This window comes from Phallusia mammillata, chromosome 1 (genome assembly GCF_965637545.1).
Source record: "Phallusia mammillata chromosome 1, kaPhaMamm4.hap1.1, whole genome shotgun sequence".
Classification (NCBI taxonomy): Eukaryota; Metazoa; Chordata; class Ascidiacea; order Phlebobranchia; family Ascidiidae; genus Phallusia; species Phallusia mammillata.
Genome location: NC_137252.1, coordinates 7,627,014 through 7,654,953, shown reverse-complemented (window position 1 = coordinate 7,654,953; position 27,940 = coordinate 7,627,014). Strand labels below are relative to the sequence as shown.

General features: G+C 37.8%; 4 protein-coding genes, 1 long non-coding RNA gene and 1 pseudogene across 7 annotated transcripts in view; all 6 read right to left on the bottom strand.

Annotated features, from left to right (window-relative positions):
- Nucleotides 1-62: 62 nt before the first annotated feature.
- Nucleotides 63-2,183, bottom strand: LOC145238499 (U2 small nuclear ribonucleoprotein B''-like). Its single transcript, XM_080101694.1, has 6 exons — nt 2,027-2,183; nt 1,771-1,943; nt 1,089-1,193; nt 979-1,003; nt 606-720; nt 63-416 (listed from the first exon to the last, which is right to left on the bottom strand). Exons 1-6 carry the CDS (start codon nt 2,088-2,090, stop codon nt 257-259), a joined length of 642 nt encoding a protein of 213 aa, XP_079957820.1. The 5' UTR covers nt 2,091-2,183; the 3' UTR covers nt 63-256.
- On the bottom strand, nt 2,147-3,121 carry LOC145238478 (serine/threonine-protein phosphatase PGAM5, mitochondrial-like). The gene has a single exon (XM_080101676.1). The coding sequence runs from the start codon at nt 3,118-3,120 to the stop codon at nt 2,323-2,325; it is 798 nt and encodes a 265-aa protein (XP_079957802.1). The 5' UTR covers nt 3,121; the 3' UTR covers nt 2,147-2,322.
- A 30-nt stretch (nt 3,122-3,151) lies between these two features.
- On the bottom strand, nt 3,152-4,406 carry LOC145238490 (serine/threonine-protein phosphatase PGAM5, mitochondrial pseudogene; annotated as a pseudogene). Its single transcript, XR_013862129.1, has one exon. The product of XR_013862129.1 is annotated as a serine/threonine-protein phosphatase PGAM5, mitochondrial pseudogene (transcript).
- Nucleotides 4,322-6,954, bottom strand: LOC145238508 (uncharacterized). Its single transcript, XR_013862136.1, has 2 exons — nt 6,608-6,954; nt 4,322-6,469 (listed from the first exon to the last, which is right to left on the bottom strand). It is a non-coding gene; the product is annotated as an uncharacterized LOC145238508 (long non-coding RNA).
- A 1,481-nt stretch (nt 6,955-8,435) lies between these two features.
- On the bottom strand, nt 8,436-21,727 carry LOC145232570 (mitochondrial inner membrane m-AAA protease component AFG3L1-like). The gene is made up of 18 exons (XM_080097222.1): nt 21,527-21,727; nt 21,338-21,407; nt 21,235-21,279; nt 21,031-21,176; nt 19,410-19,580; nt 19,064-19,132; nt 18,412-18,530; nt 17,726-17,844; nt 16,621-16,799; nt 15,160-15,297; nt 14,415-14,568; nt 13,120-13,350; nt 12,306-12,416; nt 11,821-12,017; nt 11,259-11,378; nt 10,221-10,334; nt 9,696-9,770; nt 8,436-8,966 (listed from the first exon to the last, which is right to left on the bottom strand). Exons 1-18 carry the CDS (start codon nt 21,608-21,610, stop codon nt 8,727-8,729), a joined length of 2,382 nt encoding a protein of 793 aa, XP_079953348.1. The 5' UTR covers nt 21,611-21,727; the 3' UTR covers nt 8,436-8,726.
- Nucleotides 21,728-22,815: 1,088 nt separating this feature from the next.
- Nucleotides 22,816-27,940, bottom strand: part of LOC145219636 (A disintegrin and metalloproteinase with thrombospondin motifs 18-like) — a 46,370-nt gene continuing 41,245 nt past the window's right edge. For both annotated transcript variants that reach the window (XM_080086971.1, XM_080086976.1), the window contains exons 19-25: nt 27,543-27,705; nt 26,440-26,566; nt 25,805-26,012; nt 25,417-25,590; nt 24,708-24,980; nt 24,339-24,492; nt 22,816-23,818 (exon numbers count right to left, since the gene is read on the bottom strand). In XM_080086971.1, the coding sequence (XP_079943097.1) occupies nt 23,700-23,818; nt 24,339-24,492; nt 24,708-24,980; nt 25,417-25,590; nt 25,805-26,012; nt 26,440-26,566; nt 27,543-27,705 (1,218 nt within the window). In that variant the 3' untranslated portion in view covers nt 22,816-23,699. The remainder of the gene's footprint in view (nt 23,819-24,338; nt 24,493-24,707; nt 24,981-25,416; nt 25,591-25,804; nt 26,013-26,439; nt 26,567-27,542; nt 27,706-27,940) is intronic.

Below are 27,940 nucleotides of genomic sequence, written 5' to 3'. Positions count from 1 at the left end.
TGCAGCTGCAATATACGCTATATCTGCATCCCCTCGCTAAATGCAAAGGAACACGAAGCAGGTAAGACGAAATCATTTTATTGAAAAGAAACGAGCGACGTCAAGTGTGCAATGCCGTTGGCCTTGAGTGCAGTCGCTACGATCCATCAAGGCTGATCGCCTTGAGTGCAACTAAAATATCGTAGTCTACACCTTACCGGCGTCTGAATCACGATCATCGAAGTCAAAATAGTTCAATAAAAACCAAAACTGCTTCCTATTTCTTGGCAAATGTAACTTTCATCGCATGGTCTGGTGATACTTTAAAACCTTGAAGAGCACTCTTTGCATCTGCTGCCTGCTGCTCGTTTTCGAATTCCACAAAAGCAATGTCGTGTCGACCAGGCACAGGTCTTACCTCCTTATATCCCATGAACCTGAACAAGACTACAAGTTAAGTAATCTTGCATATGTTTAACCTACCAAAGAATGGCTTGGGTCACATGATATCTTTTAGACTTCTTAACAAAAAAAAATACCAAAACAATGCAAAATATAGACAAATGCTTTTTGTTCAGATGTTGGGAGGTTTAAGGCTTCAGCATAACACCTGTTAATGTACATACCGGCTAAACAGTGCACTCAGCATTCCTTCCTGTGTCTCAGCAGGCAAGTTTTGAAGAAACAAAATATGGTTTGGACCAAATTTACCACCTTCCTCATTTCCTTTGGCTCCATTTCCTGTTTTAAAATGGCTAAACTTAGACTTAATTGTGGATGATAAAGTGTGTCAAATACAGTAAACTTCTGTTATAATGGATTCGTTTAATCCAGATGTTTGCCTAATTCGGACAATTTTTTGGACCAAGCGGGTCCATATTAACCAAGATTTACTGCACATGAAATTTAAACTAGGAGTTGAAATCCATTTTCTTTAGCAAACACAAACAGCCCTGAAAATGACTACTGATCTTTTCTTCCATTTGTTCATGAGCATACCTTGTGCAGATGCCTGTTGCTTGGGCTGCAAAGAAAATAATTTATATTGGAATAATATAGCAATATGATGTATGATTTTGTGCTGTTAGCAACCTAACCAAATTATGTACCTTCTTTGGTTCCTTCTTTCTCTTCTTCTTTTCCTTTGTGCGTTCTTGAAATGTGCCCTTCAATTTTGCAATAACGTCAGAATCTTTTTTGGCATACGAAAGTTTCTGTGAAGCAGAACACATACATTTCGGCTTCCATCATGATATTTTAGTTCCTAAATCACTAATAAAGTTAGTGCAATCATCTTCAAGTATGTTTGGTTTTAACCTAGTGGTTCCCAAGTTTTATTCACAAATTCCTGCTTTAACAATTCAAAACATTTTTATTCCTCCCCAATAGACTACATAGTACATTCTAAATCATAGATACAAAGATCATTTACAATTCGGTATTTCATCAACTTCATAGGTTACAATCCCAGAGCTGAAGTGTATATTTACAAACCACATGTACAAAGTAAATTGCTCCCTTGAAGTATTTAAATTCCTCCCGCTTGGGAACCACTGGTTTAAATTAAAAATAAACTACTATGCTACTTCTAAAACTCTGAAAGTCAGGGTTCCTTACATGGGGTACAAAAACCAAAAAGGGTCACTGGAGTCAAAAAATGTAACAAAATTAAGGGTTTCATGAAATGGATAAATTTCTAACCATGCATAACTAATAATAGTGGAAAACTGCAGTATTATTACTTTGGGCTCGATTTACAATTTCAAAAACAACGAATGAATTGCCACTTACCATCGGTTTGTCATAAAATGGAAATCCCTGCATGGAGCGTAGGGCATTTGTAGCACTATTGATGTCTTTAAAAACCACAAAAGCCTGCCCTCGCATCTTCAAAGTTTTCATGGCAATAATCTCCAGAATTTGCCCAAACTGTGAGAAGATTGCATACAGGGACTTCTTCAGTTCTGAAACATTATGTATGTTTTCAAAAAACAATACGTTTTTTTATTGGATTTGTAGATACACGTAAGAGTGCAATTTATCTTACCTTCCTTCTTTATTTTTTCATTCAGATTGTTGCAATAGACTGTGTGGTTTGGCTTAATATCCATGGTGTCCAGACAGTTGACCAGAGTTTTAATTACCACAGCTAATCCGTAATCTAACCCTGCTTACAAAAGAAATCAAAGAAAAGAATAAGTACTATTCTAGTTACAGTAATAGTTGGTACAAAATGTCAAGACCAGGAATTCAGTAATTTACAAGGATATAAAAGGCACAATATTTTGCATCAAAAAGATTGAACAAGTAGTAACAGTCATACATTGGTTGCATATATGTTTTTTATTCAAAGGTTAACTTGTCAGGGGGGAGATGTCCAGAATCTCCTAAACATTTAAGGGAAACCTTTCCATTAGGTCTGATTGATAAAGATGTGATGCTAGCATGTCTTAAACTAATACGCAACCAAGCTTCTGGTGGGATTTGCAAAGCTCTGCACACAAAAAAACGAATTACATTTGCATGGCATACAAGAATCTCGTAGGAGTCATCCTTCTGGTCTGGGTCTGCTCGGTGCATGAAATGACGGAATGCAGTTTCTATGCGGGCACTGTCAATAAAAAATGTCTTAGGATCCGGTGCCCAATGAGGCGTTGGAGGGTCAGGCTCAATAGGAGCACCTTCCCTCAGCAAATCTGACTTTTCCAGAGTGATTGGAGCATCAAGCTGTTTGTAAATTAGATCACAAGTTTCTTTAGCTCTTGTCATTGTGGAATATGTAACTAAATTCAGTTTCTTGTCTAAACCCAATTCTTTTAACCTCAGGCCAGTTAAAGAGGCTTGTTCTTTTCCCAAACTGGTCAAATACCTCTCTTCGTCCCCTTTACCAGCTAAATTATACTGTCCATGGCGAATCAAAATGATATGCCGTGTTGCTGTTGATTTGTCACAAGCGCGTTTGTCCCAGTCGTTGTCCCATTTTGAAGCTTCAGAAACAGCAGCATGTGCAGTTTTTAAGAAAGGAGAGAATAGGTTGTATGACTTTTGTTCCTTTTTATTCCACCCAGAGTATTTAATAACGGAAACTGTAGCACCTCCTGTTGCTGCTAGCCCCACCATCTTCCACAAATGTCGCTTCATCTTAGATATTAAAATTTGTTATAGGTGTCAATTTTCCTATAAATGTAAAGTAAAATCATGATAATTGATAGCACAGCATTGAGAAAAACCAACAGAAATGTTGTTATATGCACAATTAAAAATAACATTTTGAATTAAACGTGCAATATTCCTAAATCAGATTCACAAACCTATGGATAGATAGTGGCCTATAGACAAGTTCAAAAAAGTGAGAAAAATGGACAGTACATTTTAAAGTAACCACAGTGTATTATAGGCTTCTTGCATGGATATGTAATGTAACAAAATAAAGCAAGTGCATTTTCAGTACTTATATCCAAACATCAAGTTTGCCAAACTACTGCTTCTTGTAATTAGAATGGGTAATAAAACCTAATCAAATGGCAAATAAAAGTTATTCAAAGGTTAGTTTATCTGAGGGCAAATGTCCAGTATCCCCAAATAATCGCAGAGAAACATTGCCACTTGGACGGATAGTCACCCAAGTGATGCTACAATGCCTTAATCGCCACCTGTGCATAGCAGAAGTTGGCAGTTGCAACAACTTGCAGAGAAAGTAACGTATCAAGTTCCCATGGCACACAAACAGTTCATATGAATCTCCATCTTGATCCACAACTGCTCGATGCATGAAGTACTCAAAAGATTCGTCCATCCGACTGCTATCCCTTTCTACTCTTTCTAAAGAAACTTCTCCACCTTCAAAGGGTGGGTCTGGGAAAGTAGGACAACCTTCCCTGAGAAGATCAGTTTTCTGGATTGGAATATCAGCGTTTAACTGTCTGTAAATTAGTTCACTTGTTTCGTGGGCCCGAGTCATGGTGGATTCAAACACAACATTCAGTTTTTTGTCCAAGCCAAGTTCAGCCAGTCGGATTCCAGTGTAGACTGCTTGTTTTTTACCAAGTTCTGTGAGAGTTTTTTCTTGGTCTGTTTTTCCATAGTTATATTGGCCGTGGCGGATCAGAATTATATTTCGGGTTCCTCTTGGTTTCATGTTTGATCTTTTGTCCCAGTTACTATCCCACACATTGCCATTATGCTCATCGCGGGTTTTCGAAATATCAGTGTTGTTTACCAAATTTGATCGCAGATTAGACAAAAACAATCCACCTCCAGAAACAATTCCACCACTAATTAACAACAACTTTTTGTACTGCATTCTGGCACCAATACACAACAAAATTTAATAACTCATTAATCTACAAATCACAAAGTGTGAAACCGTTAGCACACAAATACAAATACAGTCTTGTAGACAAAATAAAAACACGATCACAAATATAGAATCGATCCACCAAACGCAACATAATAATTGACAAATACAAACGTAACAACAACGCACGAGGAAAAGCGCCAAGCACCATTCACACTGATTCACACACAATTTATTACGGCAAATGTTGCGAACTAAAAAAGTTTATTGTGGGGAAGGTCTATCTGAGACAGCAATGTTTAGGATAAAATGAAATTGCGCCATCTGACAACACTATGTGTCTGTTTTCTATATCTGCATAAGCGTGTGCTGTGTGCATGTGTCCGTTTAGGGTTGTCACACGCGACAAATGTTATCAGACAAATGTGTTCATCTCGGACCGGGATTCTCTCCATTAGCCACAACTAAAAAGTGTCCGGACTGCGTTAATTTTTAACTTTTGTATCTGGACCTTTGACAAAACTATCTGATAAGCCCTGGGCTAAAGGTTTTAGAAAAGTCAACCGTCCAAGGCAGAAGGCAGTGGTTCTCAATCTTTTCCGGGTTTCTCAATCTTTTTCGCGTACCACCTGACAATTTTTATCGCTGCGTACCACCTAATGTCCTAAACCCTGTTTTAATGGATATACCAAGAAATAAGCCCATTTTCTCAACCTGGCTAGCATATTTAGAAATTTCAAAAGAATGTTCAAAACACGAGTTTCGCCCAAACCAGGGCAGACCAGTGGGGTCAGTTGAGTTGCAATTTTAGATTGGACTTAAGTTAGGTATCGCAGAACGCTACTCGCGTACCACCTGAAAAGTTCCGGCGTCCCACTAGTGGTAGTCGTACTACAGTTCGAGAACCACTTGTCTATATAAGGCCAGTAGACTTGAAAGTAAACAAAACATTACCGCAAGTGTCGAATAGAAGTTGAGGTGCTTGACATCACGCTGCTGAATGCGCCGATTTAGGGAGTTACTCACGTTATGCATGACAAACGAAACACGCTCCGCTGACGCATTAAAAATTACTGTTTTTTTCTGTACAAAATAGATCCAATTCAATGTTCTCAGCGTTAGTCTACTACAACAGCTGCAGACCAATCTGTAGCAACTTTTTCGGAACGTATAGTGAAGGCCAAAAAGATGGTTCAGTTGCAATTTGTGTTGAGCGTCGTGTACGTGTTTTTTGAAAATCTGTTTATGTCAGGCCCGCTCGGAGGATGGGTGTTTCTGACTACAGCTCTGGAAACTGAAGGTATGTTCAGTCATTTGTGTTCTTCAAACATTTCTAAAGAGCTGATGGGAAATAGTAGCAAAGAAGACAAACATGGGTACCCGACTTGTGATGCACAAACGGAAACATTTAACCTGGTGTTTATTGTTTCGACCTCAATTGCTGTGGCATCATGCCTTCTTCATGGTATAATCTTCAAAAGATTCGGCATATGGATTTGCAGAATGCTAGCAATAGTTATGTTTGCTGCTGGTTCATTGTTTATGGCAAATTCAGGTGTTCAACTTTCAGGGTTTTTGTTTCCTGGTATGATTTTGCTGGGCTGCAGTGGGTCAATGTACTTCATGACAAACGCCCAGCTGGTCAATTTGTTCCCAAAAGCACGTTTGTCAATCATTTCAATCCTGACAGGTGCTTTCCTGTCTTCGAACGTTGTTTTCTGGGCCGCTGCATTTGCTTACGAATCGGGTTTTGCTTTTTCCAGCATATTTTATTGTTTGGCGTGCTTGTCAATCATAAGTTTTTTTGTTACTTTTCTGCTTACACCGAGGCGGTTCATTCCGCACCCTGTACCGGAAGGCTTTACTTACGGGCTTGTTGACTGTAAGACCAACAGTCAGCTGACTAAATCAGCCAATGACATTCATAATTATTCCCCCGAGTCAGCTGAAGGGAATGTAAACGTATGGAGTCATTTGAAGACTCCATTTTACTGGACAAATCTTTTGCAATTGGCTTCATTGCACATTTGCAACGAGTTTTTCCAAGGGACAGTAAACGAAAGACTGAAAGGTTTAACGGACGGCTTGACTGAGATCGAAACTTACACCAACGCTTTTGGAATATTTGTACTTGTCGGCGGGTTAGTTGCAGCTCCTGTAACAGGCACGTTGGTAGACTTCGTAAACGATTGCCTTAAAAAGAAAGACGTCAATGCAGATATAGCAGACTTGAAAGCAGTGCTGGTAAGCTCTATCTACACAAGTGGCGTTGCTTTATTGTTTTCTGTTAGTCTATGCGTTACAAGTCTGCCTATGCAGTATTTTACGTACCTTTTGTATGTGATGTTCAGAGTGGCGGTGTACAGCAATCCCTCCATAGGAATTGCGGTGTATTTTCCCACCCGTCTACATGCTACATTGTTTGGTTTTGCCTTGGTTGTAAGTGCTGTGGTCTCGCTCATTCGTTATCCGCTGCTGTCATTGGTTTTACGGACATATGGAGGAAGTTTTACAGTTGTCAACGTCCTTTTTGTAATTGTGTGCCTTTTCTCTTTCATTCATCCCGCTTACGTGTTATTTCTATTGCACAAAACTTCCAAAAGCCTGCAGCGCAAGCAAGAGTTACAGTTCCGTCAGCCACTGACAGACTTGCGACTGTAAATTTAAAAACAACCGACCACTTTATCGTTTTGTGAATTGTAAGAAGTTATACCTGTGTAAAAGCACCGAGCCAATAAATGACAACCTGGGTTTTTGCCCTGTTGCTCGCAACAAACTATGGGTGCCGTTGGATGGCTACACTATCCAATACGGCCGATCTCTTGTCACCAGCTGTACTGATGAGACGTTATAAGTCGAAACAGTGTACACTGTCTGCAGCCTTACTATCTGATTTTACCATTTTTGGTTATACACGTTGCACGGCTTTTTGTAGATGTTAATAATTCTTCACATTTATAGATGTCACAGATTCGTGCCACAATGTAACTTTGTGAAACAAGAGTAATAAGTTAAAAATTTCTGCAAGTGGCAATTAATTTACCAAGAAAGTAACGTACTAGATACAGTGTTTTATCCTGTGTTGTAGTAAAATTAACAGAAAAAATATGAAATTGCACAGTTAGACTAACCTTAAAAAATATACCTATGTGGGAAAAGTATAAAGAACGCTTGTGCACATTAGATGCGTTCGATTTCGGCAATAAAAAATTCAATCTGTTTTGTGATGATCATATCGGTCAGATTTAAAGATACTCTTGAAAAGAAGAAAAAAATGCACCAAATTATCGTAAAACCGTTGGTTCTTGCTACAAAAGCCGTTATTAAGCAAATTATGTGCAGTGACATAACTATAACAGATCCCTATGGTGTCTACCGGAAATACATTCTACCGAAAATTCATACCGGAAATTGATTCACCGGAAATTCATTCATCGCTTTACTAATAATTTTAACTAATTCTGAAAAGCGCCTAATTAACACTTGATTAAAGATATGATAGCATGAAGTCGGTAACTGTTAAAACCCTTATCCTTGTCAAACTAATTATTTTTCTCAGCTAAAATGTTACGTTTTAGACAACTTAATAATATGTCTGATGTCTTGTTGAAGGTTTATCTCTTTCAATTTTTATAATTCAATGATCATAGCCGAAATCGTAAACAGATTTAGCAGCTCAACGCAACGCAGCTACAAGATACATTTACTGATTCACAGAAATGCAACTGACGTGAAAAGGGGCTATCACTTTAAAACAAGTATTCTAAAATGTTGTTTTAAACAGGCAATTGCCTAACTAACCATACTACACGACGATAAGGAAACGTACCGACAATGAGCTTATAATGTCTCATTCTTCTGCAGACTTCCACCTAATGCCCTTCGTCATTGTATACTATTCGGGCATCCTGACATGAGCAATGCAAATCGTTTTGAGTGTTTCAGCAGTGCCGTTTAAGTTTATCTGTCTGCTTTAAAACGCACCGACTATTCTGTTGTCAACTGAATTTGTCTGCTGTTTGCCCATACTTAGCTTTGATCCCTAATGATCCTGTTTTCGATGAATGACACAACAAAGAGCAATTTTTAGTTTTCAAACGGTCGCATGCTTGTTGTAAAATGTTATAAAAAAACGTGCCTATCCGGTGCGGACCTTGACCAGAAAGCAAAAAAGTTTATTTCAATAGTATGCAAACGAGAGCAGACACACGCTGCACAAGGCAAGGAAGCAAAATCGACGATTCAAACTTTTATATAGCTTGCCCTGCCCAAAGCGATTTAAAACTGTCCACTTATACGGAAACACTTTTGCAGGTTACGATTGCCAAAAACTTCCACAATAGCAAACTTGCATTTGACTCAACATTTTCGTGCTGACTTTCTAAATAAGTTTTTAAGTACGCTCTCGAAGACACAGCAACATACGGTGAAAAAAAAACAATGGGGTAGCTCAAGAACTTGCGACTTTATCTTGAGAATTTGTCGTAGGTTCTTCGGCCTCTAAGTCAGAGTCCTCCGATGGTTTTTCCCAACCTTTAAGACCCTCTGGGAGTTCAGTATTTTCTTCTTCACCACCTGTGCCTTCCACGAAATCCTCGTACGTTGATTTGTCCTTAAACGGACGCTCGCCTAGCACTTCTTCTAAGTCCTTTCGTTCGAGGTGTTCTTGATCCAGAAGTCTAAGCGCCAACTGGAAATAATTTATTGACAAGTTCAATACAGGCAAAATGTGACCCATAGAGTTGCTTGACGTTACTTCGGCTGCGCGTGTAGTTTTGGTACTCGTATCTTCATTATGACCATCGTCTTTACACACAAGGCCGCTATAGTTAAACTGTTACGGTTAGGGCAGTGGTTCTCCTCCAAGGGAAGAAAGTTAATACTTGAGGCGAGGAGTTTACTTAAATTTTTGTGTTTTTAAAATGTGACTTCACTGACTTGTGAAGTTGATAAAAGACCCAATTTCAAATCATCTTTGTACGGTTTAGCATCAACCATGGATTCTATTGGGGAGGAATAAATATGTTTTAAATTGTTAAGGGAGGAATTCGTCGAAACAGGTTGTGAACTACTGGGCAAGGAAATAGTCACCTTTTTTCAGAAATATGAAAGGAGTGTAAACACTGGTTGGTGACTTTGAATGGGATGTCGACATGAAAAAGTGTAAAATACCAACCTAGAATAACCAAACAAACCAATAGTTGATGGAAACCGACGCTTATCCGTCTTTCGTCCCATTGAACCAGGTTAAGAAGTTATGACCCAGTGTTACATTTTTAAAAATCCAAGACTTATTGTCACGTCAACAATGCTAAAAATGTCCACTTGTTTAAAATAGGCACTCGAAATAATATCCATATTCTTTTTAATTAGTTCCATTTTCTTAATTGTGAATGTTCACTTCTCTGCAAGGCATTACCTTTTCCGTAAGACTTTTCTTGTCTTCCAAAATCGCTATGGTTTGGTCGTAACACGAGGAAATAATCTTCCGTGCCTGTGAAAACCGGTTATAATATACAGATGTAAACAAATTTCAACTGCTTGAAATATATCATTACTATAAAAGGAAATTTCATCAAAGTGCCCTTTATATACAGGGCCTACGGTTAAATCTATGCAAATTATGTGTTGTATATGTCCAATACAGTAAACTTCGGTTAATCCGGACCCGTTTTCTAAAAGATTTGTCCGGATTAGGCGAAGATTCGGATTAACCGATGTCATTAGTTCAAGACTTACTACATTAAAAATCATATGTACCTCAGGTTTTGTCTGATTTAGGCGAAGATTCGGATTAGCCGAATCCGGTTTAACTGGATCATACTGAAGCTGTTAATAACTGAATAACCCAAAAAGGATAAAACTTATTTTTTTCTTTAAGATGAACAAACTATAGGACGTTGACAGATCGGTAGGTGAATCAACTATGAAAAACACTTTTCACCTCTTCGTCAATGAGCTGTGCCGTGGCCTCGCTGAATGGTTTTTGGAATTGGGATTGATTGGATTGGTCGAAAGAAACTTGTCCAACCGCCTCACTCATTCCGAACTGCGTCACCTAGCGGCAATAAGTCTTATTTAGTCGGGTACTTCACATAGATTTACGTATAGCTTTAACACATACATACAGCAAAACTTATTTGTTTAATACAATATCAGTACATTTTGGGGGGCTTTTTGATTTATCAATTCTACATTCAGTTCCTTATTCAAATAGAATCTGTTGGATTTGGATTTGGGTTTTATTTAAATAAGGAAATAAAAAAGGAAAATATGTGTGTCAATCACCGAAAACGGATTAGCTTTCAATTAAAAGTTATTACATCTGTTGATAAGGCAAAGTGGTCGAAATTTTAAACACTGTTGCAATTTTTTGTATTTACAGTCAAACTTCGATACTATGCCACCTTGATATTATGCCACCCTCGCTACTATACCACTTTTGATCGTCACCAACTAAATTCAATAGAAAATATATTTACTATGCCACCCCTTACCCTTGATACTATGACACATGAGAGTACAGTATTACTGTATTAACGGTCTGGTTCCGGATTGAAAATTGACAATTTTCGGTTTGAGCTCATGATAAAACCGAGAAAACATGAAAAACAAATCGTTGAGTAAACAAACGTGGTCATGTTAAGAGGTTTCACGGCTTTGCAGCGAGTTATGTAAACGCCGTTCCGTGCTTGTGTCACGACAAAACTAACAGATCCTGTTTGTTCTATGCACGATCTATCCGTTTTTTTAAGTATACTGTACCTTATACTGTATACTGTAATAAATTACAATCGTACAACACAACGTGGCATTACAGTACATTGTCACGTCACAAGGCTATTTTTACAACCAACCCTCGCTATTATGCCACCCTCGCTACTATGCCACTTTCTCTCGGTCCCAAAGGGTGGCATAGTATCGAAGTTTGACTGTATTAGTTTTGCTATTAGAGTACAATAGTACATATTGGTTTACAAACCTGGGCATAGGCTAGTTGTGTGACTTTTTGCAAGTCGTCCTGAGCACCAGAAGTTATTTTGTTGAAGAAAATTTTCTCCGCGCATCTTCCACCGAGCAACGTGCACATGCGGTGCGCCATCTAGCGATAAAAAAGAATTCGTTAAAAAACGCAAATAATTTTAAAAATTCAGAAAATACAAAATAGTTTTGTGGACTGGAATAATTTAAAATTTTAGTAACGCCCGTTTATTGGTTTGGATTGTTTTCATTTACAGTAATTTTCGGTTAAACAGGATTCAGTTAATCCAGATCTTAGTATAATTTGGATACAACTGTATGATTTGCAATGTGATAAGGCTTAAACTAATCGAAATCGGTTAATCCGTATAATCCAGACAATTTTTACATTTTTTTCAAACGGGTCCGGATTAACCGAGGTTTAAGGTAATTCTAATTTTAAGTTGTAAATTTTTCCAAACCGTTTTCATCGCACCTGAGACAAGACGTTCCAGGGTTACAGGTAACAAAAAAACACCAACATAGACAAATTAAGTACTACATATAACACTGCATGCACACACCTGCTCAGAGGTATACAAATACATTTCCTTAGGCTGGTACAAGTTATAGCCGAGTCCCTTTCCTCTAGGGACAATTGACACTTTAAGTAGTGGATCAGCGTGCTCCAAAAACCAACTGACCACAGCATGACCAGCCTCGTGGTAAGCAACTGTAGCTTTCTCGTTCGGTTGAAGGACTTGAGTCTTTTTTTCCAGCCCTATAGTCGTGTAGAAGTAGGTTTAGGTTCTTAAAGTTTAGAAAAATCAACAAGTCTTTAGGTAATTTTGTAATTTGATTAAGCTACTAGCGATGCCTTATGTCTTGAATATCGAAGAACAAATCAATGAATGGTGTTTGTCCAAACATTTTCTGATTTTTTTCAGTTTCAACAATGTATTGCGTTTAAAGTGCTACAGCAAAATGCAAATAAGACCGTCCAAAAAAACCCACGACAGAAGTCTACTATGCGAATGTTGAACTGGATATTTTGGGTAATTTTACTGACCTGCTACGATCCTCTCAATAGCGGAGGCGAAGTGCTTGTCCTCAATCGCGGGTACAGCATCCCTGGCTGCAATCAATGCTGCCTCGTTACAAACGTTCGCGATATCAGCACCTGAGGAAGAATTTAACGGTAAATAGTGAAAACAAAACTGTTGGACAAGGTTGTGTTGAGTTCAACGAAGCAGTGTGTCAAGGCAACCGCTTACCAGATTATGCACATTATGTACTTTTATGTACTGGGGCGGAAACATAAGATCCAAATACACTAAGGGCACTACAAGTAACATCAAATGTACACGCCGTGGCTGCAGTTATTAGCGCAGCACATACCTTTATGTGCTAATACACTGAGGACCATAGTAAGCAACTTTAGTATTTTGTAACCTTCTATGAACTCCTGAATCATGTACTTTAGTATAGTCGTTTTCATTTTTACGTTTTTGGAGTCAGCTGGGTCACACGGGGTCAAAATTTGGCATCAACTTTGGATAACTAACCAACATAAGTGTAAATTTAAATAGGTTTGAAGCACTCTTTCTTGACCAAACGGTTGAAACAGACGGACAAAAACAGTAAGCTGCACAAGCTATAATGATTTAAATCATATCAGACCCGATTAGGGGTGCGTTCTCGAAAAATCTCCACAAACTCCCAGTTGAAAAAAAAACGCTAATCGAGTCAAGACCTCAAAACACTCTCAAACTGATGCTAGTATTATAGTTACATATACCCAGTTTATACCAGAGAAAGACAATTTAAAGACTTCGTTAAAAATGACAAAAACAAAACTATTTAAAAAGCCGCCAGATTCTTACCAGAAAATCCTGGTGTCCTTACAGCCATTTTTCTCGAAAGTGCATCCTTGTCCAGGTTGGTTTTGAGCGGTTTAAGATGAATTTTGAATATAGACGATCTTCCCTTGATATCAGGAAGACCCACGTAAATCTGTCGGTCAAAACGACCCGGCCGCATGAGGGCAGAGTCGAGCACATCACTTCGATTGGTTCCGGCCAGAACCACAACGTTGGTGCCAATCGTATTAAATCCTTTACAATTTGAAAAAAACAATTTAACTTTTGGCCATGTAATCGCATTTGAAAAACAAGCAGTTAAAGTTCGCAGACAAAACTGAAACAATACAGCCAAGTACAACTAGAAAACGAAGGAAAATTAACAGTTTCGTCCTAATTTGCAAAATAAATAGCAAAACACCTAGGCACGTAGCGGCGCAGATGGGTTGTGAAATCCTACTTTGGCTTAGCTGGTCAACCTAGGCTTTCGTCGTGGGTTCGAATCCCACCGCAGTCTAGGTTTTTCTATAGCCAAATATACTTTGCCATATATAAGAGAAAGCGAGACCTGCCTAGTTCCGTATCACACTGTAAGAAACCCTCGCAAACTACAATTCTTAACTGTTACCAACAGCAGTGTTTCGTCAAAGCAGCTTTCAATTTGGCTGAAAGAACGGTAAATATTTTGTTTGAGGCCGTACTTTAGTATTATCACTTACGAAAAAAGCTGTTAATATTACTTTTTTATTATTTACTATATATAATCGTTATACTTCGCAAGAGGTTAGGAGGTAAATGGGACGGCAAGGTATGTTTGGGATTGGTAACTGGACGGTGTAGAAACAATACAGTATGTGGGACTGGACGTAAGTAGCGTATTAACTGCTCTCGCATCTAAGTGGAAACATGTTTTTTTGCAGCTGAACAGTCTAATGCCTTCGCTAGTGTCAGAGTGACTATTTAGTTGAGAAAAAAATCTTTTGCACCCAACATTAAATGACTATACAACCCAAAAAATGCTGCCTGACTTAAAATGCTTCGTTGGCCGAAAAAATCCCATTTACTGTTAAATGCGAAGGAAATACTGCGAAGACATGTCGTAATGAGGTTGTACGGTGAACCTCGGTTAAACCGGATTAGGTTAATCCAGGTCTACGCTAAGTCGGGCAAAACTCGAGGTACAAATGATTTGTAATATGGCAAGGCTTTAACTAATAGACATCCGTTTATCCGGATCTTCACCTAATCCGGACAAAGTTTTTGGTCCCAACAGGTCCGGATTAACCGAGGTTTGTAGTTTATGTAAAAATGTTTTTTACCATCCATTTCGACCAAAAGTTGATTAAGAGTTTGGTCGGCTTCCGAATTTCCACCCATATTAGATCCAGAACGTTTTCGACCGATTGCGTCCACCTCATCAATAAAGAGGATGCAAGGAGCGTTTTTCCTCGCAAGGGAGAACATGTCACGAACCTAAAATCAACAACAGTTACATGCAAATGCAAAAACACACAATTTCTTGCTTTGGACGGTCACATTACAGGGCCTTATTCCATCAACGGTCACCAAAATGTATGAGTTTTTTGTTTAATGTACCACAGCTTTTAAAAATTGGCATTTATGTTACAACATCTCATTTATGACTAATTTGTACATGATTTGCTACAAAAAATCTAACACAGATGTCTATGTGGTTTGCAATATACCTTGCCAGACTAAAAAAATTCTTTTAGACCAGTTTTACAAGCAAAGTATTCATCAAAAAAGTTTTAAACCCTGCACAAAAAGCTGCATGGCGTTTTTGTGCTGACCCAACAAACAGAGTAGCTTACATCCTCTGTCAAATATAAAGTGGCAAAGTTGCATGCAAATATCACAGAAGTCTACAACAATGAGAAAAATTCCAACAGTCGTAACAACTTTTAAAAACTGTTGTTTCGTTACAAAGTGGCTGATTTTTAAAATCCTAGAAATGAGATTTTTTCTTCTGTGTAACAAAATTTGTATTGTTGCAAAAGGTATTTTTTTGCACTTATACGTTTCAAACTACAATTCAGTTCTCACCCTGGAAGCTCCCACACCCACGAACATTTCAAGAAATTCAGAACCACTGACAGAAATGAAAGGTACACTTGCTTCACCAGCTGTGGCTTTGGCCAGCAAAGTCTTGCCTGTTCCTGGTGGTCCTGACAAAATTGCACCCTGAAAGAACAAAAAATATCCTTTTTTATGGCAAGAGATTTATATGGCAAATGACTTGGGAAAATGTTTGAAAAAGTTTTTTAGTGAAAGTATTTTGCAAAAAGTTGATAAAAAATGTGATGATGTGATAAACAAAGCAGAAGAAGGCCTAACAACATTATGAAGCTTTTCACCAGAATATAAAATTGCTAAACTTTTAATGCCTTTGGTGCCGAATCCTTTGGTGGGAAACTTTCCTTACAGCCATGATTTTGGTTTGTAGGTATACTTATCAGAGCTTTTGATTATGGCATGTAAATAAAACAGAGTTCTAATTTCAAATCACAAGTTATCAATTGTAGCATATCTGCTCCCTCATGAAATATCTTATATTGCACCAAACAACACCGCATATCACTCAGAGATGCTGTACTTTAGTCAGTACAGCCGTTTTTTAAAAAAAATTTGGTTTAATAACTAACATTTGTGTAAATTTTATTAAATTTGGAGTACTCTTTCTTGACCAAACACATTTAACAAACCAGCGTTAGACAGAAAAAAGAAAAAAAATACGCACAAAAACAATATGTGTCCCCTTCATAGAAGGGGACCCACAATGATTAAAATCTGGTAAGGCTTTGAGTAATTGAGATTGGTTAATCCAGGAATCCAGACTTTTTGGTCTAAATGGGTCCAGATTAACCGAGGTTTACTGCAATCGAAATTTTAAAGTTTAGCTAAGCAGGCCAAATTAAAACATTTAAGGTCACAAGAAACCCACAGGCCTCTGACTTAGGACATTGTACTTCTATTATATTTTGGTTGTTGAGTTAGGTTTATTTCACTTAGTGAAAGTAAACATAGCAACACAACAGCACTAAAACCACCACCAAGCTGAAAATCTAACACGCTAGTTACGGGCTGATACCAGGTTTTGAAGCGAGTACCGATACCGAGTACGAGTACCACATGTATATACCTTCGATACCGACTACTTAAGTGTAGTGTTGTACTTAGTTGTATATCACTGGCTAATTTATCTGTCATGGTCGGGGGGCACACACACATGCCGAAAAATGTATTCTCCATGTGATAGCGAAAAAGATATACATAAACTGGCGGAACTTTTTCCAATTTTTTGCTGTCCGAAGCAGATATTTTTTGATACGAGTACGAGTATCGATACCACTGAAATCGTTCGATACTGAGTACTCATCCCATCACTACATGATAACACGTTATGGAGCACAAAAAAGTAGAGGGCACAATTGGGTTTTTGACCAACTACAAAATCTTTATTTTAAAAATAAACTTAATACTGGGCCTGATTTTAGTGCAATCTACCTTAGGAATTTTTGCTCCAAGCTCTTCATAGCGTTGTGGATGTTTTAGAAAGTTGACAAACTCCAATATTTCGATCTTGGCTTCCTCACAACCAGCCACATCTTTAAAGCTCACATTAATGTCTCCCTTGTTTAATACTTTTGCAGTGGATTCACTCATGCTTCGAAAAGGATTTAAACCTAGAATTCAACAATTGTCAGTTGGTTATTCTGTGTCAATTGAGAAAGTGTTTATTTTTTGATCTTTGGGTAAAAAAAAACTTTTTTCAAACTTCTAAATTTCTATTTTTTTAGCAAAAAAAGGTTGCTAGTCTTTTTGAAAAGCAAGGAAGTGTATTTGATTGCTCTATGTTTTGATGAAACATAATGTTACTGGTGACCACCTTTGATCATTCCTTACTACCACTGGATTAAACTTTTACTTTAGGTAAAGGCAAAGGGCAAAGTCTTGCTTGCAAATTTAATATGTTTTCTTACACAAATGGTTAATTTGCTTTTCAACAATGACAGGAAACACCAGATAAGCAATCATGTATTATCCAACTTGAATGCCTGTTTTGAATTTCGTTTGTTTCCACTACTAAGGGACATTTACATTAGGCCCATAACAACATAGTGATAAAAACACACATATATTTTTTTGAAAAGTAGGAACAAAATGACTTGATTTTTAAAGATTTTTTTAATCAACTGATATACCGAATTATGATTGAAATCCAGGTGCAAAATATTTACCTTTTTAATTACTTTTAAATCTGTTTGTTATTTTGTTGTTGATAAACATTTTACTTTTTTATTGTTTACAACAGTTTCACTCCCCCCAAACTACCCATCCCGGGGCAAAAGTACACCTGTAAGCTGTAAATGTTCAATTAAAATTTTACACAGTTGTCATGCCAAAAGTACGTAAGGATAAACACATTCATACTGGAATTTAAAACACCTGGCGTACTATGAAAAGTACATAAAAATTTAAAAAAACAGTATAAAAACAGTATATTTAGAACTAAGGGCAAACATAAAACCACTCTGAAACCTGGCACCCAGCTCAAAACCCATACATAGGATAAATCCTCAAATAACAAAATACACAAAGCACAACCAACCAGACATTGGGCCTCCACCACCCTTGCCTCCTGCTCCTCCAGATTTTGGTAAACTCCTCATTGTGAGGTAAATCGATCCTAGAATTAGCAACGGACCTATTAACCATGTGAATGATGACCTAAACAATAAACAGATTGGCTAAATTTGCCTAAGCATTGCAAAATCCAAAACAGCCATTTTATAAGTCATAGTACACCAGGCCCATTGAAGGCTTTATACCGAATCAAGCTAGTCTTCCAAGCATTCACATAAGGCAAGGCACAGGTTAGAAATATATCCACCCTGGGGTGGTATTAGAACCCGACAGGAGTCTTCTGTGACTCACGCTCTACCAACTGAGCTACACAGGCTCAGGGGTGAACCCGCTGAGAGTAAAATCACAAGCACTGTTGCCTGCCTCGTATGCTGCATTTGTCAGCATCATAGTACAGGATCACCAGTTTGACCACTGATCAGCTAAGGTGAACAAACACACATACTGGGAGCAGCGCTGAAGCGTTTATGCTGACCAGTGATAATAGTACACTCATTTATAATCATAGTACACACTTTTATAATCGTGGATCAAAAATGCATTTTTCACCAATAAAGCTTGAAGCCGTAGGGATATTTAGTTTCACAATGGTTCATACCAGTCGTTTTAAAGTGGTGCCACCCCCCAACTCAGGGCTTTAACAAAACTAACCATTCGAATGTTTCTTGATATTGAATATAAACACGCTCATTTGGTGGAATTCCAAGTTCCTCTTGTATGTGTTCAAGATTCCGCTCAAGAGAATCAACACTTCCAACAGTGAATGTCAGCTAGAAAATGATTGACAAGACATTACTACAACAGGCTGAGGTCACCAAATTTGTTAAATTTGTTTAGTAAGTTACCCAGTGGTGGGATTCAAAATTTTGGACAGTCGGTTCTATTACAGAAGTCACATTTTTTAGCCAGTTCTGTTACAAAAAGTCCATTGACAGTAATCAGTAAAGCTAACCGGTTCGCTGATCTCATAAAATTTCGTGAGATGGTTCTATACAAGCGGTGCGAACTGGCTGAATCCCACCACTGATGTTACCTAAGTGACTTTCATTAACTACAACAAGGCATGATACTGTGTCAAACAAATAAATGTATGTATTGTAATACAAGTAAACAATAAACATGAGAAGTGGCTAAGCTTACTATTGTATTTGCCACTAACACAGTCATGCCATAATTTGAAATCTCGTAAAACGTCACACAATATGGAAATGCGACGGGACACAATAATGCATATTAATAATTACTCATGTGTAAAATAATACTAACAATCCTAACATTATGGTTACAGCAACATAATACTTACAGTCTGGTCAGGTAACCCAGATACTATTGCTTCTGCAGTCTTCCTATTTTTTACAATCAGACTTTCAACCTAAAAAACATAAAAAAATCATAGCATATATAAAACAAGTTGTAAGCAAGGGTGTCCAAACTTTTTCAATGGCCAAGTTTAAAGGCTGAAAATGCCTGCAAGTGTGTGACATTCGTTTTTAGCCATTTATCATGTTTTTATCAAACCTGCTAAAAACAGACTTAGTGGGCTTTTAGTGTAGAGCAGTTTGTTTCACAAGCCCTGGTAATAATTCATAACACCCATTTGCCCTTTTAAATTAAAATATGTAATAAAAAAATACTGAATGCAAACTTACCATATTATGCGATAAATACTTGGTAACAAAATCTTTCCATGTTATTTGAGTATACTTGGCATTTGATTGGTTGATAAAATGTAATCCCAAAGCTACAGTTCCCAGTATAGCAATTGCAATTAGATTTTTTTGGCTGTCTGGCATCCCCGAACCTGGAGACTCTTTAAAAAACTGCAAACAAAAAATGTAACTGTGCAAAATGAACACATGGCCATATTGTTGAGTACATACAATTTGTTTGTAGTCGTTCTGCTTACATACATTTATACATCAGTCTACAGACAATTTTTTATTAAAAAATATCTTTAAGGAAGATTTTAGTTTATTGCATATTTAATTTGCAGAGCATTTATCATTTGATTACTTGATACATTTTCTTAACTGATGATAGGCTACAATTAGAAACTGGACATGCAACAAAATGGAATATGCAAATAACCAGAATCATCTGTAACTAATTTCTAAAGCATTACACCGTAAAAAATATCTCCACCATCTGACTTGCCCTATTTGATTCATTTTATTATTTTTTTAAATTTCCACATGACCCTTTTTAGGTAAATAGATGGCAACATTACATATGTCGGTCTCAAGATATAGCATGTGAGAATATAACCTAAATATGGAGGTTTTAATTACAAACACTTGACCCAAACCAAATACCCCGTACTGACAGCATTTTCACATGCCAACAAAAATCTAATTTTTACACTAAGTATATTTTTATGAAAGCATTAAGTCAATAAATGAAAAGTAAGCTGCAGATATTGAACATGACATAGGCCTTATTGGCTAGTATAGCCACCTAAGGCCCTCCAGTTTGTCAAGAATCACAGGCAGTAAAGTCATCCCTTGGCCAATTCTGTTCTATGCAACAACTGGGTATAAATAACAGGGGAAACTGGTGTTAAGTGTTACTGGCTATGCTAGCCAATACTGCCTATGTCTTGTCACCAGCTGCACTGATGGGACCTTATAGGTTGAAACAGGTGTATTGTCTGCAGATTACTTTCAAGTATATTGCTCTTGAATAAAACCAAATCATGGCATTGAAGTATGCAGTATCATGCAATATTTAATCATCACAAAAAACACAGACAACGGCAACAAAAGATCTGCATATGGTAAATTGTTACCTTATGTTTGAAGAGAAATTAATACACAATTTATTTTCAGTAACCAACTTTAAAGCCTTTAAAGTAGTGATGCACCAAACCAGCCAAAAAAGGTTCAGGCCGAAACAGAATATTCTGCCACAAGGCTGAATAATTTTGGCTCAATCGGGCCTAACCTAAAATCCCCGTTTTATGGATGTTTCAACTGAACCCTGTGTTGTTGATGAAAGTGAACTCAATTATGACAAACCAAAATCACTTTTACAATGTTGAAGCTTTACTAAACTTGAAATATTTTGCAAACAAAGTGGCTCATATTTTATAGACAACAAATAGTTAATTTATAATGTTACGTATTGCCGAAAAATATTACATGGAATCAAAAAGTTCGGGTTCGGCCAAGTTTTCAATAAAGTTGGGGCCAAAACCAAAACATCGGAAAACAACGTATTTGGGCAAAATGTTTCGGCCAACCGAAACTTCGTTGCACCACTGCTTTAAAGTACCTGTTGCAATTGTTGCTGAAAGGATGTATTGCTGCTGGATGGTGGTTTTGTGGAAGATTTTTTACTGGTCTCTGCTTCCTCTGCCTTAGGTTGAGAGCGACCACTGGAAGATTTATTTTCTTCTTTCGGCTTAGGTTCTTTGGCACCTTTGCACATCAAACTTTATTAGCTACTGCAAAAAAAAAGATGTAATGCACAACCTACCATTATTTTTTTTGTTGCCTCCAGACTTGAAAAACTTTTCAAACCCTTTGAAAAAAATACAGATGTCAAAAATTTAAGCAACAACGTTTATTTAATAAAATACCTTTTGGAACTTTTGGTTCATTGTATAATAAAGTCGTTGTTTTTACATTTCGCTGATGTAAGAACGTCCACTAAAAAGTAGTTTGTGTTTACTTTTTATCAAATAAATAAACTTCAAAAGCATTTCGGGTTATTATATTAAAAAACATGTCAGCTACACAATTATTACACATTCACTACTATTTTTTACCTGTAGCGTCCTCTTTTTTAACAAATTTCTCAGAGCATTTTGATAAAGTCCAAATGGCTTTACAAATTTAACGACATATGACATATTGTCTACGTTTAAGTTTTAACTTCGTAACCACATGTTATGTCAGGTTAAGTACATGAAACTAAAAAACACTTTTGTTAAAAGCATTTATAAATCGCTGTAGAACTCCCAAAGCCGAAGCAACAGAGTAAAACAAAACCGACAATCCCAATTTTTTATGTAATTTTCTTCACGATATTTGCTGAATCATGTCGTGTCTTGCGGCATGTTACGTCAGCAATTTGTGCAAATCATTTTAGGGGGCAAAACAACAACAAAATTTATTCTTAAGTCATGTAACAAAAGCAAACAAAACAACAGTGATCAACTAACTGGACAGTTTAGATTACAATCATATTTATAATTATTGTCGGAGTAATTAGAGCGTTACCGTATGTTAACAAGGGTGTTGGTTCTAAAACCATATCGAAGCAAATCTTATTCAATGGTTTCGCGATAAATACAGGCATTTCGACGGCGGTTTAGGACAAACGCCTACCGAGGGTAAAACTGAAACAAACAAACGTCTTGCGTGCTTCCTTTATCAATCCACAACGCCACAAGCAAAGTTTAAGTACGTGTTCCCTTTCCATTCGAATAAAACTAAATGAAAGTGTGGAGGATTTGTTTATCTTAGAAGTGACCACGACGAATATCATACGTGTAACTGTGATTGCATAAACGTTTTATTTCGTCATCGTCACTTTATCAGAACTCGAACTCAATTGTCATTTGTAGCTATCCAACACCGTTTACACAATTGTAGGCTACAGTTACATCATCATAAGGCTATACCTTGTCCACTATATATTCATATGACTACGCGATGTCACAATAATAGTTAATAACTACCAGACTTCCATCTCTTGCTCTAAGTTTATACAGTAACTCAAACTTTAAAAAGCTGTCTTCTTTATCGAAATAAGCTCACACAGGCAAGGACTTTAAGTGTAACATACAGCTTCAGAAAAATATATTCTTCTGCAGTAGAAGTCCGACGTCGACCTGGTCAAACCCCTACAACTATCAAAAAAAGTATTTATTACATTCGTGTGTTTTTGTCAAAGATATCTTTTAAAGAGTAGTCTACCACCACCAGCTTCACCTTCTGTGCAAATTCTTATGTATTTGCAACCCAATATTTAAACTCCTAAGTTATATGATCTTACGAAAATGACAAAACGTCTGCACCTACAACATAACAACAGTCACCTGCAGACCGAGTCTATTTTTGTAAGGTTTGTTTTTGTATTTGCCTATGGCACGAAGTACAACAAATAGAAAAAACAAAAAACAAAATGAAACCGCTGGCAACCACCATAACGTGTGATTAAGTAAACATGAAAAGACACTGATGAAGGAAAAATTCGTAAAGAAAAATACCCAACAAAAACAAATTCTTATTTTAACGAACGTTTATGTCAGATATAGAGTATTTTACGGCCGACTAGAGTCCCATCGAAATCATACGTCAAAGAAGCCACGAAAAAAAGAACATAAATAATTTCTTGCGTAGAACAGTGGTAAAATGAAATAGATCTGCAACGGGGCCTTTGCATTAAATAATAGAAAAATTGGGTTAGAAATGAACTGCAGGTTAGGGGCGACATTTAACCGGCAGATGTCGCTCGAGAGCGCTTCTGTAGGCCGCGCAATAGAAAAATAATCGTAATAATAATAATAGTAAAAATAAGAACAATAACAATGTGACAAGTCGGGCAAAAGTAAGAAGATGATGTATGCTGTATCATAATAAGAATACGACGGGCAAAGCTAACGACAAAATGAACCCAACCACGAATGCACGGTGAGGATTCTAACATAAGCATTTGATGTGAGGTGCTGATTTCAAGACCTTACTAAAGGTTGAGTAAGCGCTGGGCAAGAAAGCGGGCAGAAGTTGAGTCACATGCGTGGATTTTCTGTGTATTTATGCTTTCCGAAATCTTGTACAAGCCATGTAGTTTCGCCATGACACTTTCCAGTTTAGAGTTTACAATGGACAACATGCTTGACGACGGAGGCAGGAACACACGGCGAACGATGCTTTCTTCCTCGGAGCGCGCTTTGTGAATCTTTAGACGCGATTAAGCGACGTATTTTGTGAACATTATCTGCTTCCAGCTGCTTGGCACGTCTTGCAACAATTTTCACCGAAATATTTGTGGTCACATTGCCCGTGCTTTGGCACCAAGTAGCACCAACTGAAATTGTCCTTGCAGTCTTCGCCTAAAACAGAAAAAAGGATATAAATGGGTGTTTATGCTTGAAATATTTACACAATGGAAAACAATGATAACAAATCCGGTTTAAATTTATGAACACATTTAGTCATTTATTCCCATGAATTTAAGACTCATATTTTTTGAAATGTACATTCTATTTGTATAAGATACCGATGATGCCGTGAAGGCAAAATATATACATCTAAAATTCGTAAGGATCAGTGACTAAATGTGTTCATAAATTTGAATCAATAAGCATAAGGTTTATGTAGTCTTCATCCACCAAGCAACGAGCTAAAGAGATTTTAGTTTAAAGTATACGAATCCGGTTGATCGCATAAACAATTTAACAACTGTTTTATGCATATAACCGGAATTTGTGATAGTCCAGACAATTTTCTTCACAGATACATACTACTAGGATTTTCTAAGTCAGCAATTAAAGGGAATATGCGAATAACCTGATTCGTATGTACATGCTATCTCGTTTTTAACGCTTGATTTTGTATGTTATGAAAACTCACCTTTGGGTGCCTTAGCCTTCACTGGACATTTATAAGTGTTGCACGATCTTCTGTTGACAGGTTTACGATGGTGACTGCACACACTGGATGGACGGCCAGCTTGCAAACAGCGGATAACTCTTGTTTGAGTTCCGCCTCCGCAGCTCACAGAACACTGTACGAAAATAATTAGGTTAGTTCAAACACTTCAGGGCTGGAACGCTTGATATATATGCTCTCATTGCTCTTGATGTAAGATTAAAGTTTATTGCCTAAGTTACAATTTGTAATGGTCGTTAACAGTTTTTCAACCTATGTGTATAATACTCTCCGTTAAGACAGGAACTAAATGCTTTGAATTTCAAAAGTTTCTATCAGGTTGAAACGCACCTTCTGCCAAGTTCCAGTAATCCATCGGGCACTTCTGTGTGAAAAGGCGCCACTGCGACGGTAGTGGTTGTAGCCTCCGCGGGTTGAAACGCTCGGAGTATCGCTTTGCGTGGATGGACAGGCCGGTTGGGTGCATGACTTCTGTAAGGAGATCGCCGGCCGTCGTGAGCTCTTGCAACGTCGTTCGTTCACAGGTCGATACTGGCCGTTCTTTCGTTTGTAGCTGCATCGTAACTGGCGACGTTGCACTCCACTGCCGCAAGTGGCGGAACACTGTAGGAAAAACACAGGGGGTAATACTGCGGTTTTGTTATTTTGACAGCTGAATATGTGAGAGTAAGTTAACTGGTATTTTAACTTCGCCTGGCGTTCCTGTCTAGCCGCGAGACCGTCGCGTAGGTCTTTATTGATACCGCATTGCTTACCTATCGGAGATATACACTATGTTTGTGGCCGAAATTGGAATCTCCAAAGACTATAAAATACGTGACACCCACTCAGACATGTAGATTTATACACGCCGTAAAACCACATAAGAATTTCTACAAATTATTGAAAACCAAACAAAGCGACGCCTTTAATAAAGTGGAAGCAATAAGCAAAGCAGGATGCCAAATTTGTAAACAAAAAAACCGAACCATGCAAAAAAACGGCCTAAGTAACAAACACACACGATGACTTTAACGTAGATGCGACAGTGTTAACAAACCTGCTCCCAGCCTGTGATGAACCATTGGTAACGTCTTGAGCAGTAAGCAACCAGACATCTTTCTCTGTGTGTTGGTCTGATACGATGGTCACAGGAAGAGTGTGGAAGACTTCTTGTCCCGCTTAGACATCTCACAGACCGCGATCTGGTCCCACGGCCACATTGTCGCGAGCACTGCATGATGGGTGTGATTTGTGATCAGTGTTGGTAAATGAGGGTAACACAACAAAAATTCGTGCTCTCTAATCGTTGTTTAAGGCCCAGAAAAATATGATTGGCAACATAAGCGCAGAGCATACTGACAAATACAAACAAATCGCTATATCATGCATACAGAAGCAGCTGCTAAGCTTGTAGTAGCTTATAACGTTGAAATGAATTTGCTTACCTTGGACCAAATGCCAGTGTGCCATTCCGGCGGACAGTCGACCTGTTGGCAAGTCTGTGAGGCCGTGGGTTTGCGTGAAGCATCACAACTTGACTCTTGGGCAAACACGTCACCGGTCGTCGTCAGTTTTTTGCACGTGACTTGGCGACTCTGCAAGCCACCGCTTCCGCAAGTCTGTGAGCAGTCTCCCCATTTGTCCGTTTCCCACCTATAATGTAGACATGAGTTTTGAAAAGGTGAACTAGCATGCTTGGGAGATCGCCTTGATTCGATATAACGCTTTCAATAAGGCTGACATACTATAATTCATAAATGATTAGGTCGTGATCGCTGGTCTGCATCAACGCTTCAGAGATGATCCCAGTTATGAATTTATGTTTTTATTTAAACAGAATTAGTGAAGCATGGCTTTACAGCCTAAAAACAAATTGGAGTTCCGTTAGACGGATATTTTAGCCAATACGGCCCAAGTCCTGTCACCAGTTGCACTGATGAGACCATATAGGTCAAAAAAGTGTGCACTGTCAGCAGAGCGCTTCAGGGCTGTATGTTCATCTTAACTGTCTGCAGCTTACTGATTTTTATACTAGCTGAACATCTAAATTTGGTTGGTTTGGAAATGAATGCAACGGTACCTTGGCGGACAATCCTGAGTGTTACATTCTTTCGGTACAGGAGTTGGCCTCGTGGACGGTTCGCATTCTGAGTCTTCAACCACGTCCAAGTTATCACGTAGGCAAGTGACAGTAGGGCTTTGTTTGCCTGTAACACACAGCAATAAAGTTAAAACACACTATACAATAAAGATGTACGTTAGGCTGTAAGCTGAAATCTGAAAAAGGTTCTTTAAACGGCACTGAATCATATCGCCACAAAATCACCCAAGATGTAATCGCAAATGCACGGATATCAATACATCAGTTGTTCTCACTGGGTTTCGGGTTGGGTTGCAGCCAAATCGCTTTTCAAAATCTCTACTTAGTGTGAATTCGGGGAGCGGGTAAAATTTTGTTTTTCACGGGCATTTGACATTTCATCTGCGCATTGTTTTCGATTCCAGGGAATTTTCTCATGAAATGCGCCTAGCAGTCTGTGCCCCTTCAGGTCAACACCCCTTTGTTGGATCAAGCGCTCTATCAATTGGCGTAAACGATGCGTGTAAAGCGACAATCAAGACAGCGTAACAATGGAAGCTTATTACAACAACCAGTCACGCGTGGAGATTAAGGGCCGCCATGTTTTTATTGCCATCGGGAAATTTTTGCTGCATCATTATTTTTAAAAAAAGGTTAAGAGAAAGTCAAGTGAAAAATGTTAAACAGTGAAGTTAGACAACCACTAGGGCTTTGTTCTTACAGATGTTAGCCTCTGTTGTAAGGCCCCTGCTGGTATAAAGGCCAACCAAAAAACTGTTCTCTATCACTAAAGGTGTAGTCTATGTGCAAATTTTTGAATTACATGAGACCAGAAACTTTTTTCAAACGTCAAAAAGCATTATCAGTGAGTCCCGACACTTTCTAGTGTCTTATTTATAGTAAAAAAGTCACTTATATTGTCGGAAATAGAAATCTACCAAAAACAAAGGCTTAGCCTAGGCCTACTTGCAAACCAATTGTATCATACGTTAATGATATTACATGCATTGTAGGCCTAAACTACTTGACAACGATGTAAACACTATACGGTGTATAGCAACTGATATGCTTTTTTTTAATTTGTTCCCATTTACAACACTTACCTCCGGCACAGGATTTTGAACACTCGCTGTAATTGACTTCCCACTGATATTGGTATCGGTTTATAGTCACAGGTTTTCCGACGCGAAGATCTGGAATACGGTTGTCAATAACTGGAAGTGTGTAGGAATATGTGACACCAGGATTTCTTGCAACCACCAAAATCTGAAAACATAAATAAAGTAAGTTACTGAAGTACCAAAGTCAAAAATACGATGTTCCATGAAAGTCTAAAACTTCAATTTTATGGTGCAAATAAAATGTGAATTTATTATTTCTCTTCAAAACATACATAAACGCTTAAAATTTGGAACAAAAAGGGCGTCGGCTACAAGATGTGGATTTTTTAATATTTCGCTTTAAAACATGGAAAAACGCCTAAAAACTAGTTTTTAAGAAT